This window comes from Colossoma macropomum, unplaced genomic scaffold, assembly GCF_904425465.1.
Source record: "Colossoma macropomum unplaced genomic scaffold, Colossoma_macropomum, whole genome shotgun sequence".
NCBI classification, from domain to species: domain Eukaryota; kingdom Metazoa; phylum Chordata; class Actinopteri; order Characiformes; family Serrasalmidae; genus Colossoma; species Colossoma macropomum.
In genome coordinates, this window is record NW_023494786.1 from 12,555,191 (window position 1) to 12,568,335 (window position 13,145).

Genomic DNA, 13,145 nt, shown 5'->3' on the forward strand with positions numbered 1-13,145 from the left:
TGTCACGGTCCCCGCGCAACAGCTTGTCCACCTGGATTGACGTGAGGTGGAGAGGAGTAGCCTCGCTGTGGAATAGGGGGCGGGGCCGGGCAACAGAGTTCGGGACTCGCTTCCCTCTTTCCTGCCTTCTCCCGCCGTCACTTGCATCCCTCGGCGGTGGTCGGGATTTGTGCGCCGTCCCCCACTTACTCGTGGCTCTCTCCCCGCCGTCCTCGCTGGGGTTCATCACCACTTGGTGTTCAGGCCCCGCCTTCCCACAGGCTCTCGCGGCTGCCATTGGGGCCCGGGGGATGGGCGCATGCCACATACTGATTTAATTCTGTTATGTTTACACATTATTTTGGGTCTCAGTCATGATCCATAGCTTAAGAGTCTGTTCATGCTTCACTGACTATGAATAGTATTGAATGCCTTAAACTTACAGTATGTATATTGTTTATGGAATGGTCAGTAACATTCATCAATTTGATCATTATTAATAGAGGGAGAAGGTTATATTAGAGTATTAGAGACATTAAAAAGGAGGACACAGGTTACTGGTAGAAAGCTTGTAACGTTCAACATCACGTCTGTTTATGGGGAAAGTCCCGCCCTCCAACCAAAAGAGTGAATTGGCTTGCTGGTTAAGTTGCAAAGGGGAAAAGCTCTCCTTTGTTGTGGAGATATGTGCATTCGCAGTAGCCAGAACAAACTGAGAAAATGCTTTTGTGTGTTATTTCAGCCAAACTCTACACACTATTTATGCTGTTTTTGTCAGCTTTCACCAGTGGTTTCAAATGTGTTTTTTAAACATTAATTGGGCTTTTAGTTTGCGGTTTATAGGATTTTCCTATTCAAAGGGATACGAGTCTGCTCTTGTATGACTGGAAATTCCTGCCTGGCAGAGTTGCTTAGATGGCCGTTGAGTGGACAAATTTTCCTATAAGGACTTTGGTTACACTTTGTTTTCACTTCAAAAGTCCACTTTGTATCAAAGAGGTAAACAATGCCTGAAAAAAATAGTAGATTTGGACCAGTGGCAGAGCTACACTTGTACACAGGGGTGGGGCAAACTTTAGTAGTGGGCCCCACTGAAGGTGGGGTTTGGGGGGCTTTAATGAAACTAACAGAAACTCAGATGAGAATAATGTTTCAGAAACAGCTTAAGTGCTAAAGTGAGATCTTTTTTGTTTTCTTTTCTCTGCAGAGCTGCTGATTTATGCTTATCCATTTCTTGCCATTTCATGTGAGTTTCCTCATTATGCAGTCACTCCCCCCACCCCCCATGCTGGCCTCTGGTAAACGCTTCTGATTTGGACAATTTCGCTCACGCTATGTTTTCAGTGTAGCCAAAATGTGTTGCTCAAAAGGATTAATCATTAATGACCATGATGAGTCCAAATGTTTGAGGTGAACCTCCTGTGGGCTGAATGACCTTTTAAAAAGGCAGTGAAGCTTCTGAACCTGGTGTTGGTGACCAAACATCATCATGGTGGCCCGTGGGTTTCTCGTACGGGAAGGGCTACTGTTAGCCTGCTTCCTCTTTCTCTCTGTGTACGGACAAACCTCAGGACCGTGAGTAATCCAAGCAGATGTCTGCTGGTGAAAAATGTAGTAGCCTAATCTGTTGCATATTGTAAAATGTATTTTAATATGCTGTGATTATATAGTTGTGCTTTATGTGGTAGCGGTGTCATAGCATCTCTGTATGCACTTGTATACAGGCTCTGTGTTTTGGGGGGGGTTTAAACCTGCTCCACTTCTTGTGTTATCAGTGTATAATTGATCAATTCCAAGCCCTGCCTCAGCTCTCCAACTACTGCTTAGAAACTGTTGTTATCCCCCCAATACCCTGCTGAACCCTCAGTCTTTTAGCAGCATACCATCAATTTCTGTGAGGATGTTTTAAATTTAAAGCACCAAATGATGTGCCTGGGGAGACTTTTAAAGGAACCTGATACCCCAGTAGATTTCTACTCATTTCCAAAGCCAAAAGTGAAAAAATTATAATGTCAGCTTTGCATTTATCTGTGCCGTAACCTCCTGACGGGTCATATTCGAATACTTTCTTTCATTTCAGTGAAGCAGGCAAAATCTTGATATGAGGTTTATATTGTTTATATTTATGTCAGTTTTGTAAAGTGATCTCATTGTATGGAGGAGATGATAAATGGACCTGACCTGTGAATGCACCATTTAATTAGACATTTGATTAACTGAAATGGACACTTGCATAAACTAGCTCTAAACTGACCATACAGCCCCTAATTAAATGTAACTACTTTAATGTTATTGGGCCATTATGCTAATACTGTATTAAAGCATAGATGTTAAAGTCAGTTTCAGGAACATTCTCTGCACTGGTGAGCACAGGGAGGTCATGTAGGGTGTAAGAGTTCATCACTATATTTAGCTAATACTAAAAACTGAAATGTCCACTGATACAAAGACACCTGTTTGTGCATGTTGTTTATATGTCTTTTATGTTTTCTAATTTATGTGCAAATCTCCAAAAAAGTTAGGACAGTCTGTGAAATGCAAAGAAAAACAGTAAGCAGTAATATGTAAATCCTCTTTGACCTGTATTTAAACAAAACAGTACGAAGAAAAGATATTTCATGTTTTACCTTATTAACATCATTGTTTTTCATGAATACACTATATTGCCAAAAGTATTCACTCACCCATCCAAATCATTGAATTCAGGTGTTCCAATCACTTCCATGGCTACAGGTGTATAAAACCAAGCACTTAGGCATGCAGACTGCTTCTCCAAACATTTGTGAAAGAACGGGTCGCTCTCAGGAGCTCAGTGAATTCCAGCGTGGTACCATGATAGGATGGCACCTGTGCAACAAGTCCAGTCGTGAAATTTCCTCGCTACTAAATATTCCACAGTTAACTGTCAGTGGTATTATAACAAAGCGGAAGCGACTGGGAATGACAGCAACTCAGCCACGAAGTCAAATGACAGAGCAGGGTCAGCGGATGCTGAGGCCCATAGTGCGCAGAGGTTGCCAACTTTCTGCAGAGTCAATCTCTACAGACCTCCAAACATTATGTGGCCTTCAGATTAGCTCAAGAACAGCATAGAGAGCTTCATGGAATGGGTTTCCATGGCCGAGCAGCTGCATCCAAGCCTTATATCACCAAGCGCAATGCAAAGCGTTGAATGCGGTGGTGTAAAGCGCCGCCACTGGACTCTAGAGCAGTGGAGACGTGTTCTCTGGACTGATGAATCACGCTTCTCCATCTGGCACTCTGAAGGACGAGTCTGGGTTTGGCGGTTGCCAGGAGAATGGTACTTGTCTGACTGCATTGTGCCAAGTGTAAAGTTTGGTGTAGGGGGGTGTGGCGTGCGCCCGACCCCCGGGCCCTGATGGCGGCTGCCAGAGTCTGCCGGATGGTGGGGCCCGAACATCGAGTGGCGACGAACCCCGGTGAACCCTCAGTGCACAAAGCAAGGTCCATAAAGACATGGACGAGCAAGTTTGGTGTGTAAGAACTTGACTGGCCTGCACAGGGTCCTGACCTCAACCCGATAGAACACCTTTGGGATGAATTAGAGTGGAGTCTGTGAGCCAGGCCTTCTCGTCCAACATCAGTGCCTGACCTCACAAATGCGCTTCTGGAAGAATGGTCAAAAATTCCCATAAACACACTCCTAAACCTTGTAGAAAGCCTTCCCAGAAGAGTTGAAGCTGTTATAGCTGCAATGGGTGGGCCGACATCATATTAAACCCTATGGATTAAGAATGGGTTCTCACTCAATTTCATATGCATGTGAAGGCAGACGAGCGAATAGTTTTTCAATATAGTGTATGTATAGTCTTTCTGAAATGCCTGCAACATGTTCCAAAAAAGTAGAAATAGTTCAGTTTAAGAGAAGGAGTGTTGTGAAATGAGCATCGAGGAAAGGCCTAGTCTTTTATATATGAGGAAGGGTTGAGATTAACCACTTTGCCAAAAATGTGTCAGCGAATAATCAGTTTCAGAACAATGTTATTCTACGAGCAATTCACCCTCTATGTTGTATACTATCATCAAAAGATTCAGAGCACCCAAAGAAACCTCTGCATAAAGGAAAAGGCTGAAAACCACAACTGATCTTCAATCATTCACACAGCACTGCACTAAAAACCAGCATGCTTCTGTGATGAATATCACTACATGGGCTCAGAACAACTTTAACAAACCGTTGTCAATAAACATCATTTGTTGCTGCGTCCACAAATGCAAGTTAAGACTGTGCTCTGCACAGCGGAAGACGTATGTCAACAGCATTCAGTAATGCCACCAACGTGTCTGGGTGTGAGCTCATCTGAAATGAACTGACACATAGTGGAAATGTGTTCTGTGATCTGATGAGTCTATCTAGACTGTTGTTTGTGGAAATAATGGATCTTGTGTTCTTCAGGCCAAAGAAGAAAAAGATCATCAGATTGTTTCCAGCATGAAGTTCAAAGTTCAAGGTCTGTCATGTTACAGGGGTGTATTAGTGACCATGCCATGGGTAGCTTATACATCTGTGAAGGTTCCATTAACTGTGAATGTTCTGCACATGGCTACTCTGCACGGCCACGCCTCCCACAGCTGTGCAAGCCAGTAGTGGGTCCCTACAGAACATTTACAAGCTGTTGTCCCTGATCAATAGCATAAAGACACTTAGATAATCTGTTCAAAGCCTTCTAGCTGTTCCAGGAATAACATTCATCATAACTTCATTATAATGAGCGCTGAGAAAAGACAAATAGCTGCTAAATATAAATGTCTATTTTGGTTAACTAATTAAATAGCTAGCTAGCTAGCTAGCTAGATAGACAGATAGATAGATAGATAGATAGATAGATAGATAGATAGATAGATAGATAGATAGATAGATAGATAGATACTTTATTGATCCTCAAGGAAATTTAGCAGCCAGTAGCAGTCACACAACACAGGACAGTAGTAATAAAAATAATAAGGGTGAAACAATATAAAAAGAAGAATAAATACAAAAAACCTATCTACAGGCATATATACAAATAGAAATACACAAAAATCTGCAATAACATCTATAACCTGCGATGAAAAAGGCAGTGCAATAACAGCATATAATGACAATACCGAATAAATATGTGCATGTACTGGTACTGATGTAGGTGTGGAGTGTCCAGATGTGCAAGATACACGGTAGGGGTTACAGAAAGTGCAATATGTACAGTAAGGCGTCCATATGTGCAGATGGATAGAATAAACATGATTTAATAAATATGATTTAGCATGAGATTCAGATTCAGTCCTCATCTCTCCTCTTCCCTCTTTTCTCTTCTTCTGGCCCCACTGGGAAGAGTTGAAGTGCCTGATGGCTCTAGGGACAAAGGATCTCCTGAGTCTGTCGGCTGAGCAGCTCTGTGACAGCAACCTGCCACTAAACATGCTCCTCTTGTCTGTGATGATGGTGTGCAGCGGGTGGCCATCATCCTCCATAATGGAGAGCAGTTTGTGCAATGTCCTTCTCTCTGCCACCTTAGCCACAGAGTCTAGTTCCACACCGACCACTGACGCCGCATGCCTGACCAGCTTGTCCAGTCGCATCTCGTCTCTCTTTTTCATGCTTCCACCCTAGCACACCACAGCATACAAAAAGACAGCTGGCAACCACAGTCTGATAGAACATCTACAGGAGCTTCCTACAGATGTTGAAGGACCCCAGCCTCCTCAGGAAATAGAGCCGACTTTGTGTACAGCCCCTTTCTGTACAGGATTTCTGTGTTGGCTGACCAGTCCAACCTAATATCCAGTTGCAGACTGGGATACCTGTAGGTCATAACCCTCTCCAATTCAAACCCCTCAATAGAGATTGGCTGTGTGAGTGGCCTAGCCCCGTGAAAGTCCACCACCAGTTATTGTAATTAAAAAATTGTATGAGAGCATATAATGAGAGCAGAAATCGAGCAGCATCGCTGTGTCTGATCCACTCATAACAGTGCAACACACACTATCACTGCAGTGCTGAGAATGATCCACTACCCAAATAATACCTGCTCTGTGGTGGTCCTGTGGGAGTCCCGACTATTGAAGAACAGGGTAAAAGGGGTGTAGAGAAACAGTAGAGAGACAGATGGACTACAGTCTGTAAATGTAAAATTATTAAGTGCAGCTATATGGTAAGTGGAGCTTAAACTGTTCCACTTACTGTTTCTACTAGAAGTGTAGAAACAAGGAGGTGGTTGTGATGTTGTGGCTGATTGGTGTATATCAGCTGGATGAACATTAAGTAAAAACACCATAAGATAATAAATCAACGCATTTAGCTGATCATTCAGTTTTGCCCTGATTTGTGTACAGTGGTTTCTTTTACATACGTAACTCACTGTTTCAGTAATGCTTCATTTTAAATCTCTGAATTGTCAGTTACTGCTTTTTGTCTTTAGGTATTTCATGGTGACGTTTCCTGCAGTGATAGAGTCTGGATCTGAGGCTACACTGTGTGCGAGTCTTCTGAAGCCTAATGAGACTCTGCAAATGACCATTTATCTGGTTCATGGCAGCCAGAATAGAATAATTCTACAGGAGAGAGTGATGGAAGAATTCCACCGCTGCTCTCAGTTTAAGGTCAGAAAGCATTGGGTATTTTTTTCAGCTATTATTACCATTTGATATGTCTGTAAATGGAAAATTGCTTAACATATAATGTGATCTCTACAGGCTCCACAGGTTGAGGGTGAATCAGTGCAGGAGATCAGAGTAAAAGTTAAAGGTGAAAGTTTTAAGATGAGAAAGAAAAGAAAAGTCATGTTTAAATCCTACAACCCACTGACATTCATTCAGACTGATAAACCAATCTACAACCCCGGCCAAACAGGTAATTCATCATTTCTGATTTCTACAGTGTGTCACTACTTTTAGTACACTATTAAATGAATATTCCAGCATCTTTCAGCCTAATCTCTGTCTGCTGCGGCTGTAGGTAACATATAATATGCTTATCATTGTGATGAGTTTTGTGAAAGTTTGCATGTCCCTGGTCAAATTACATATTCAGTTGATTTTCTAAGTAAAACTAAACACACATCCTCTACACAGAACACATGTCTGCACATTTTAATGCACAAATACTGTTTGCTGGATTTAACTTATTAAGGGGAAAAAATTAATCTAAAATGTTGCCTGTGGAAAAGTGATGACACATTTTGTATTTGTGTGTTTTATATTTTCATCAGTATAATAAAGTCTGCAAATAAATAGAAATTGTACACTAACATTAACAGAAATACCATATTTAAGTTTGTTCTCTGCAGAAGATGTGTTACATTATTTTCACTTAGAAAATCAACAAAGCATGTAAAGAGCAGGGCTGTTTAAACTTTTGCATATGACTGTAAAAGAACAGGTAAGTGTCAGTTAGTCACAAAGTATGTGACTACAATGTGAATCCAAAACCACAACTGTTAAACTCTAACAGTGGAATGAAGCTGATGGTCAACACAATAAATAGCAGCTGAGGTTATTTTTGTCTTCCTTAATGTTTTCTGGTATTGATGCTAAATTATGCAGGACCCTGTGAGAACTCCTCCCACATCACTACACTAACACCATATTGCCATGAATTCTTCCCTGTAAAAATTAGTCCCATTTTTAAAAAGCAAACTATACAGATTTACAGCTTAATTTACAAATACTTTTGACTGAACAATTCAGAAAACTATTATAATTTACTGATAGAACTATAGTAACTAGTAACTAGATAGTAACTGCACAAAAGCTTCTATTGTAAGTGTATTTAATGTCAGCAGGCTCTCTACAGGCAGACACATTGAAATTATTGTCTGTGGTAACTGACTACACGTAACAGATTCAACAGATAGAGTAGAGGTCAGGAACTGAGGGCTGAAAGTGAACTGAGTTCTCCACTCCTGAGTCTAACATCTGATATTTATTTACTGTTTATAGTGAATTTCAGAGTCGTCACTCTGGATGCTAATTTTGTTCCACTTAAACAAGAGGTAAGAAAGAATTCATGTGACCTTTAATTAAATCAAGCAATAAACTCAGAAAGCGTGATTATATGATTGTAGTCCTTTCTTATGTACTTCCATTTAATTGCTTCTAAGGATCATACAGTGTACTTTGTAAAGTTAAACCCACTCATTTTTATTGAAGACCTTCTGTTCATTTTTATTGTGTTTAAAGCTTTTGGGCTTGTTTTGAAAAACCTGACTCTTCTTTACAGTACAGCATACTGACTCTTGAGGTAAGACGTATCTACATACTGTATTACACATTTCCTGAACCTTACTGATTTTTCAGTGATTTCAGTGCTTCCTTCATACTGTCACTGCAAATTTAAGTATCTTTTATGGAACCAAACAGGATAATAAAGGTAACAGGATCGGTCAGTGGATGAATGTGTCCTCACCAGGCCTGATAGTGCAGCTTTCACACAAGCTGAATCCTGAGGCTCCTGAGGGCCAGTATAAAGTGAAGGCTAACATTGGGGATAGGTCAATCACACATCATTTTAAAGTGAAGAAGTATGGTAAGTGACAGTGTTACATTAGTTTTTCTACTGATAATGAGGTAAGCTGTGCAGTTTAATGCAATAACAAGGCAATTTGGACTTTTAGTTTTACCCAGGTTTGAGATTACAGTGAAAACACCAGAAGAACAGAGTGTTGGTGAGGAGGAACTGAAGATCGAGGTTTGTGCAAAGTGAGTGATGGTTTCAAGACTGAATCATAAACATTAAACGGAAAGAAGAAACTTTCTCAAAATCAGATCAGTGATTTGTCTTAGTGTCAGTGAAGCCTGATGAATAAATAGATAATGTTTCAAGTTATATAGATTTTATATTGGTTCACTTGGAGGAGCTGGTCAGACCACAGGAATGAGATGGAGGAATTTACGTTCTTCATTTGTTGTCCCAAAGGCAGCAGCACAGGCAGTGGTCAAATTCAAATTTGGTTGAATTAAAATGTGACTTCCAGTTGAAACAACTGCAGAAATATGCCCTAGGGTTTCCTGTGACATTTAAATAGGAACAAGGCATGCTAACTCAGAAGTACATTCATTTAGATCTCCATTCCTGGCAGGTACCCTAACCCTAACCCTAGAAAATTACAGCGTATTTTCCCACTCTTTATTTCTAGCAGCAGCAGTATGTCTTTAAAGTAAAGTTTTAATTTCTCTAATCAGTGACTTCCTAGGTAGCATGGTGACACTAACTTGTTATTGATATTCACCTGTCTGTAGAGCACTTTGAGCTGTCACCCACATGAAAAGTGCTGTATAAATAAAGATTATTATTATTATTATTAGTTGCAGTAGTAATAGTAGTAGTTGTAGAAGTAGTAGTAGTATTTTCAGAATGATAATTTCTCAAAATTATGACTGATTATAACTGTTGAAATACTGTCTGCAACTGGACAATTCTACAGTATTAAAAACAGTAAATGTATGACTGGTCACATCCCTCAATCGCTGAACCCATGCATGGGCGAAAGATTATACACTGTTAAAGAAGATGGTTCTTCAAGGGTTTCTATGCAATATAGACATAGTTTTATTTCGCCCCAAAAAGGTTTTTCTATTTTTACAAGAAGAGCCCCATATACAACACATGCTTCATCAATCTGAAGAACAATTTCACAATGCAAATGGAGTGTTCATGGTCCTAAATAGAACTATTGTCTTTACTAAAAAGAACCATCTTCTTTAGGAGTGTACCTGACTAATGTTTGATAATTAGATATCAGATAACACCCTCATTTGAAACCCAACCTCATTAGTCACCCAGACATACCTTAAAGAGCAATTACATTGTTTTTTTTTTTCTAAATGTCTGTATATTTCAGTCACTGAGATGTGAACAAGGACAGTCAGTATAGTTTGGTGTGAAATGGTACATTGTAGAAAAACTTGCTGACTCAGATTTCTTTAAAGTGCTGGTGACAGGAATCAGGAGTCACAATATCTGTAACACAAATATTGCCATTCTGTTTACACCAGTGAGATTTTTGTAATGTTGATAATGGTTAAAAAGTGGCAAATCTAAAAAAAAATGTTTGCTTGAGGGACTATTTTGCCTTACAACGCCCTAATGTAACTCCACCATGAATAGATTTTCAAAAAGTATGTTTTATAGGCAAAATTCATTAAGCAAAACTAGAGCATTTCACATCAAACCACTCTAAATGACTTCTACATCTTAGCCATTTAATTATGCAGCAATTTTTAAATATCTGTGGAATTTTCCTTTAATGACAGTTAATATAAGATTTTTTACGCATGCAACAGCAGAGTGTAAATGAGCGAAATGTCTACTTCTCTACTATTATACATTAATAATAAATATTGAGCAAAATACCTAAATATTAGAGCTCGGGTTTGCCATGTAGTATTACTTACAAATGTTGCACTCACTCATCACTCATGTGTGAAGCTTTAGTCACAGATATACATACAGCCATCACTGTATCATTAGATGTACTGTTGCAATGGGCATTAGTGTTTTAACAGTGCAATTTCCCAGAATAAACTGTGGCCCAGATTAAACTTCTTGGTCGAGGCAGGTCAGGTTTTGATTTAATATCTGCTGGTACTTGATGGAGTCTGTGATACCATGTATCTTAATAAACTGTCCAGGGTCTTTGTAAGAAAAAGACCCTCACAGTATCACAGATTCACCACCATACTTCCCAGTGGGGATGGGGTACTTTTCTGTATGGCTGTATTTCTGTATTTGTCTACGCCAAACTTACCTCTGGTGTTTGTTGCCGAAAACCTCTATTTTGGTCTCATCTGACCACAGAACACAGTCCCACTGAAAGGTCAGTAGTGTTTGGCGACCACCCCCACCCCCAACCCCCACCAAACAACTTGTGGTTATATACTTAATTAATTTCTAAAATTCCTGTGAGAATTTTTGTCTGCTGGAACCACCCTCCTCACTTCCGCTTCCAGGCAGATTCTTCACATCTCCAGTTGTTTGAAACTTCTTAATTATTGCCCTGAGAGTGGAAATGGGTATTTTCAACTGTTTAGATATTTTCTTGTAGCCATTTCCTGATTTGTGCAGCTCAACAACATTTTGTCACACATCATTGCTGTTTTCGCTGGTCTTTCTCATAGTAATCAATGAATGAGGGCATTTGGCCTGTTTGATCTCAGATATATCCCCCAGTGAAATCGTCAGTGAAGTCCTGGCTGACCATTTAAGTGTTCCTCATTGCTCAGGTGAACTTTAAAACATGAACAGAACTTTAGTTACATTTCACTCTTAAGCATTTTTAGGGGTGCCAACAATGTTCTGAATGAAAGATCAAAAAGATCAGTAACTGATTTTTTTACAGCTTATTTTGCTCATGTTCAGTGGAAGTCCCAGTATTAGTGAAGAACACTGTATGTAACTGCTTGGCTGGATAACAGATGAAAGTAAATCAGGATTAATATCAGAACCTGTCCATGTGGCACAGTTTGGGAACCATTGCTTTAAAATAATGCTGAATGATGTTTGAACAACAAAGTATATCATTTAACTGAATATATACGCTGTGTACATGAATGTATATGTGTGATATAAAAAAAATACCATACTGTGTATATTCTCTCTGCATAGTTTAAAACAGTATATTTTTGAAGGTACACTTACGGACAGCCAGTACCTGGTAAAGCTCTGGTGGAAGTGTGCCAGAAATTTAAACACCGTTTTCATCAGGGTGTTGCCATGATTTCACCGTGCGTGGTTGAAACTGTAGAGGTGTGTATGTTTCTAATACTATATTAGATGACAATAGTTTTTCTTACTAATGAAACTAATTTTTTGCTTTGTTTTCTCCTGTAGATGAAAGAGAACGGATGCGCCTCTCTTGTATTCAACATGTCGCATTTCATCAGTTCTGAATTTGACCATTTGAAAGATTCACTTGATGCTATTGTTACGGTGACAGAGGAAGGAACAGGTGAGTCTTCACACATACTGTAGGGAAAGTATACCTGAGGGAGAAACACACTAATAGCAGATCACTATAAAGAAACAATGTGCATTTCATTATTATGTATATAGTAACATGCTTATTTTTGTTCTAGACATTTCCATGGAAAAATCTCAATCTATAAAGATCACTTATGAAATTGGTAAAGTTGAGTTTCTTGATTTACCCAAAAACTTTGAACGGGACACAATTATAGAGGGAAAGGTGAGTCTTTTACATACATCTTTCTTTAGTACTTTCATTTGTTGTGTTTGTGTCGTTCTCACTTGAAATCGACAATTTTACAACAAATGTTCTTTCACTGATCAACAGATCAAAGTGTCAACCTTCAGTGGAAAACCAATTCCTAACAAGAACGTCTATCTTTTGGAAGGTCGTAGGTGGTCTCCAACACTACTTCAAAGTCTTACTACAGATGTTAATGGATTGGCCAGCTTCTCATTTAATACATCTGATCACTCTAAAACACAGATTTCGCTACTGGTATGGTATAATGACCAAATATTTTCTGGGAGTTTCTGTTACACTGTTTTTCACTAAAAGAAATTCATGTTTTATTGTCATCTAGGCAAGTGTCTATCCAGACAACTTATACCGTGGATACAGAAAACCCTTCTTTACAGTCAGTGATGCAAATATACCACTCCTCCAACCTGCTACACCTCACAGTCCAGTCTACAGTGAATTATCAATAGAGAGCTTAGAGGAACCGATTCCATGTGGTTCTGAAATTTCCATAAACATTAAGTACTACATTGTTGGAGAAACTACTGAGAATTACAGCACTGATATTATATACACAGTAAGGACACACAGTAATTTTGTAAAGTGAATATTTACATTTCCTCTATTTAGACAGTTGTAAATGAAACACAGTTGGCTGTTGTGTGTCACTAAGTTTGGTTCTTTGGTGCAGGTCTTGTCTAAAGGAGCCATAGTCCATCATGGTTATGAGAAAGTTGAAGTGAAAGAATCCAAAAAGCTCATAGAGGGAAAAGTCTCATTCAGACTGTCTGTTGATGCTGAACTGGCTCCTGTAGTGCAGGTTCTGGTGTACTGTGTGCTGCCCAGTGAGAACGTCATCGCTGCTAGCAAGAATTTTAATGTTGAAAAATGCTTCAGACACAAGGTAATGCTGACATGTTTGGATCTTTATTTCTCTGTTTTTATATTTTAGGATAATTGGTG

General features: G+C 39.4%; 1 protein-coding gene across 1 annotated transcript in view; it reads left to right on the top strand.

Annotated features, from left to right (window-relative positions):
- The first annotated feature begins 1,385 nt into the window (after positions 1–1,385).
- Positions 1,386–13,145, top strand: part of LOC118826915 (alpha-2-macroglobulin-like) — a 33,873-nt gene continuing 22,113 nt past the window's right edge. The window contains exons 1-13 of the mRNA XM_036597980.1: positions 1,386–1,554; positions 6,399–6,579; positions 6,673–6,829; positions 7,918–7,970; positions 8,198–8,218; positions 8,338–8,503; positions 8,592–8,676; positions 11,605–11,722; positions 11,807–11,924; positions 12,052–12,161; positions 12,270–12,440; positions 12,526–12,759; positions 12,874–13,086. Of these exons, the coding sequence (XP_036453873.1) occupies positions 1,469–1,554; positions 6,399–6,579; positions 6,673–6,829; positions 7,918–7,970; positions 8,198–8,218; positions 8,338–8,503; positions 8,592–8,676; positions 11,605–11,722; positions 11,807–11,924; positions 12,052–12,161; positions 12,270–12,440; positions 12,526–12,759; positions 12,874–13,086 (1,713 nt within the window). The 5' untranslated portion in view covers positions 1,386–1,468. The remainder of the gene's footprint in view (positions 1,555–6,398; positions 6,580–6,672; positions 6,830–7,917; positions 7,971–8,197; positions 8,219–8,337; positions 8,504–8,591; positions 8,677–11,604; positions 11,723–11,806; positions 11,925–12,051; positions 12,162–12,269; positions 12,441–12,525; positions 12,760–12,873; positions 13,087–13,145) is intronic.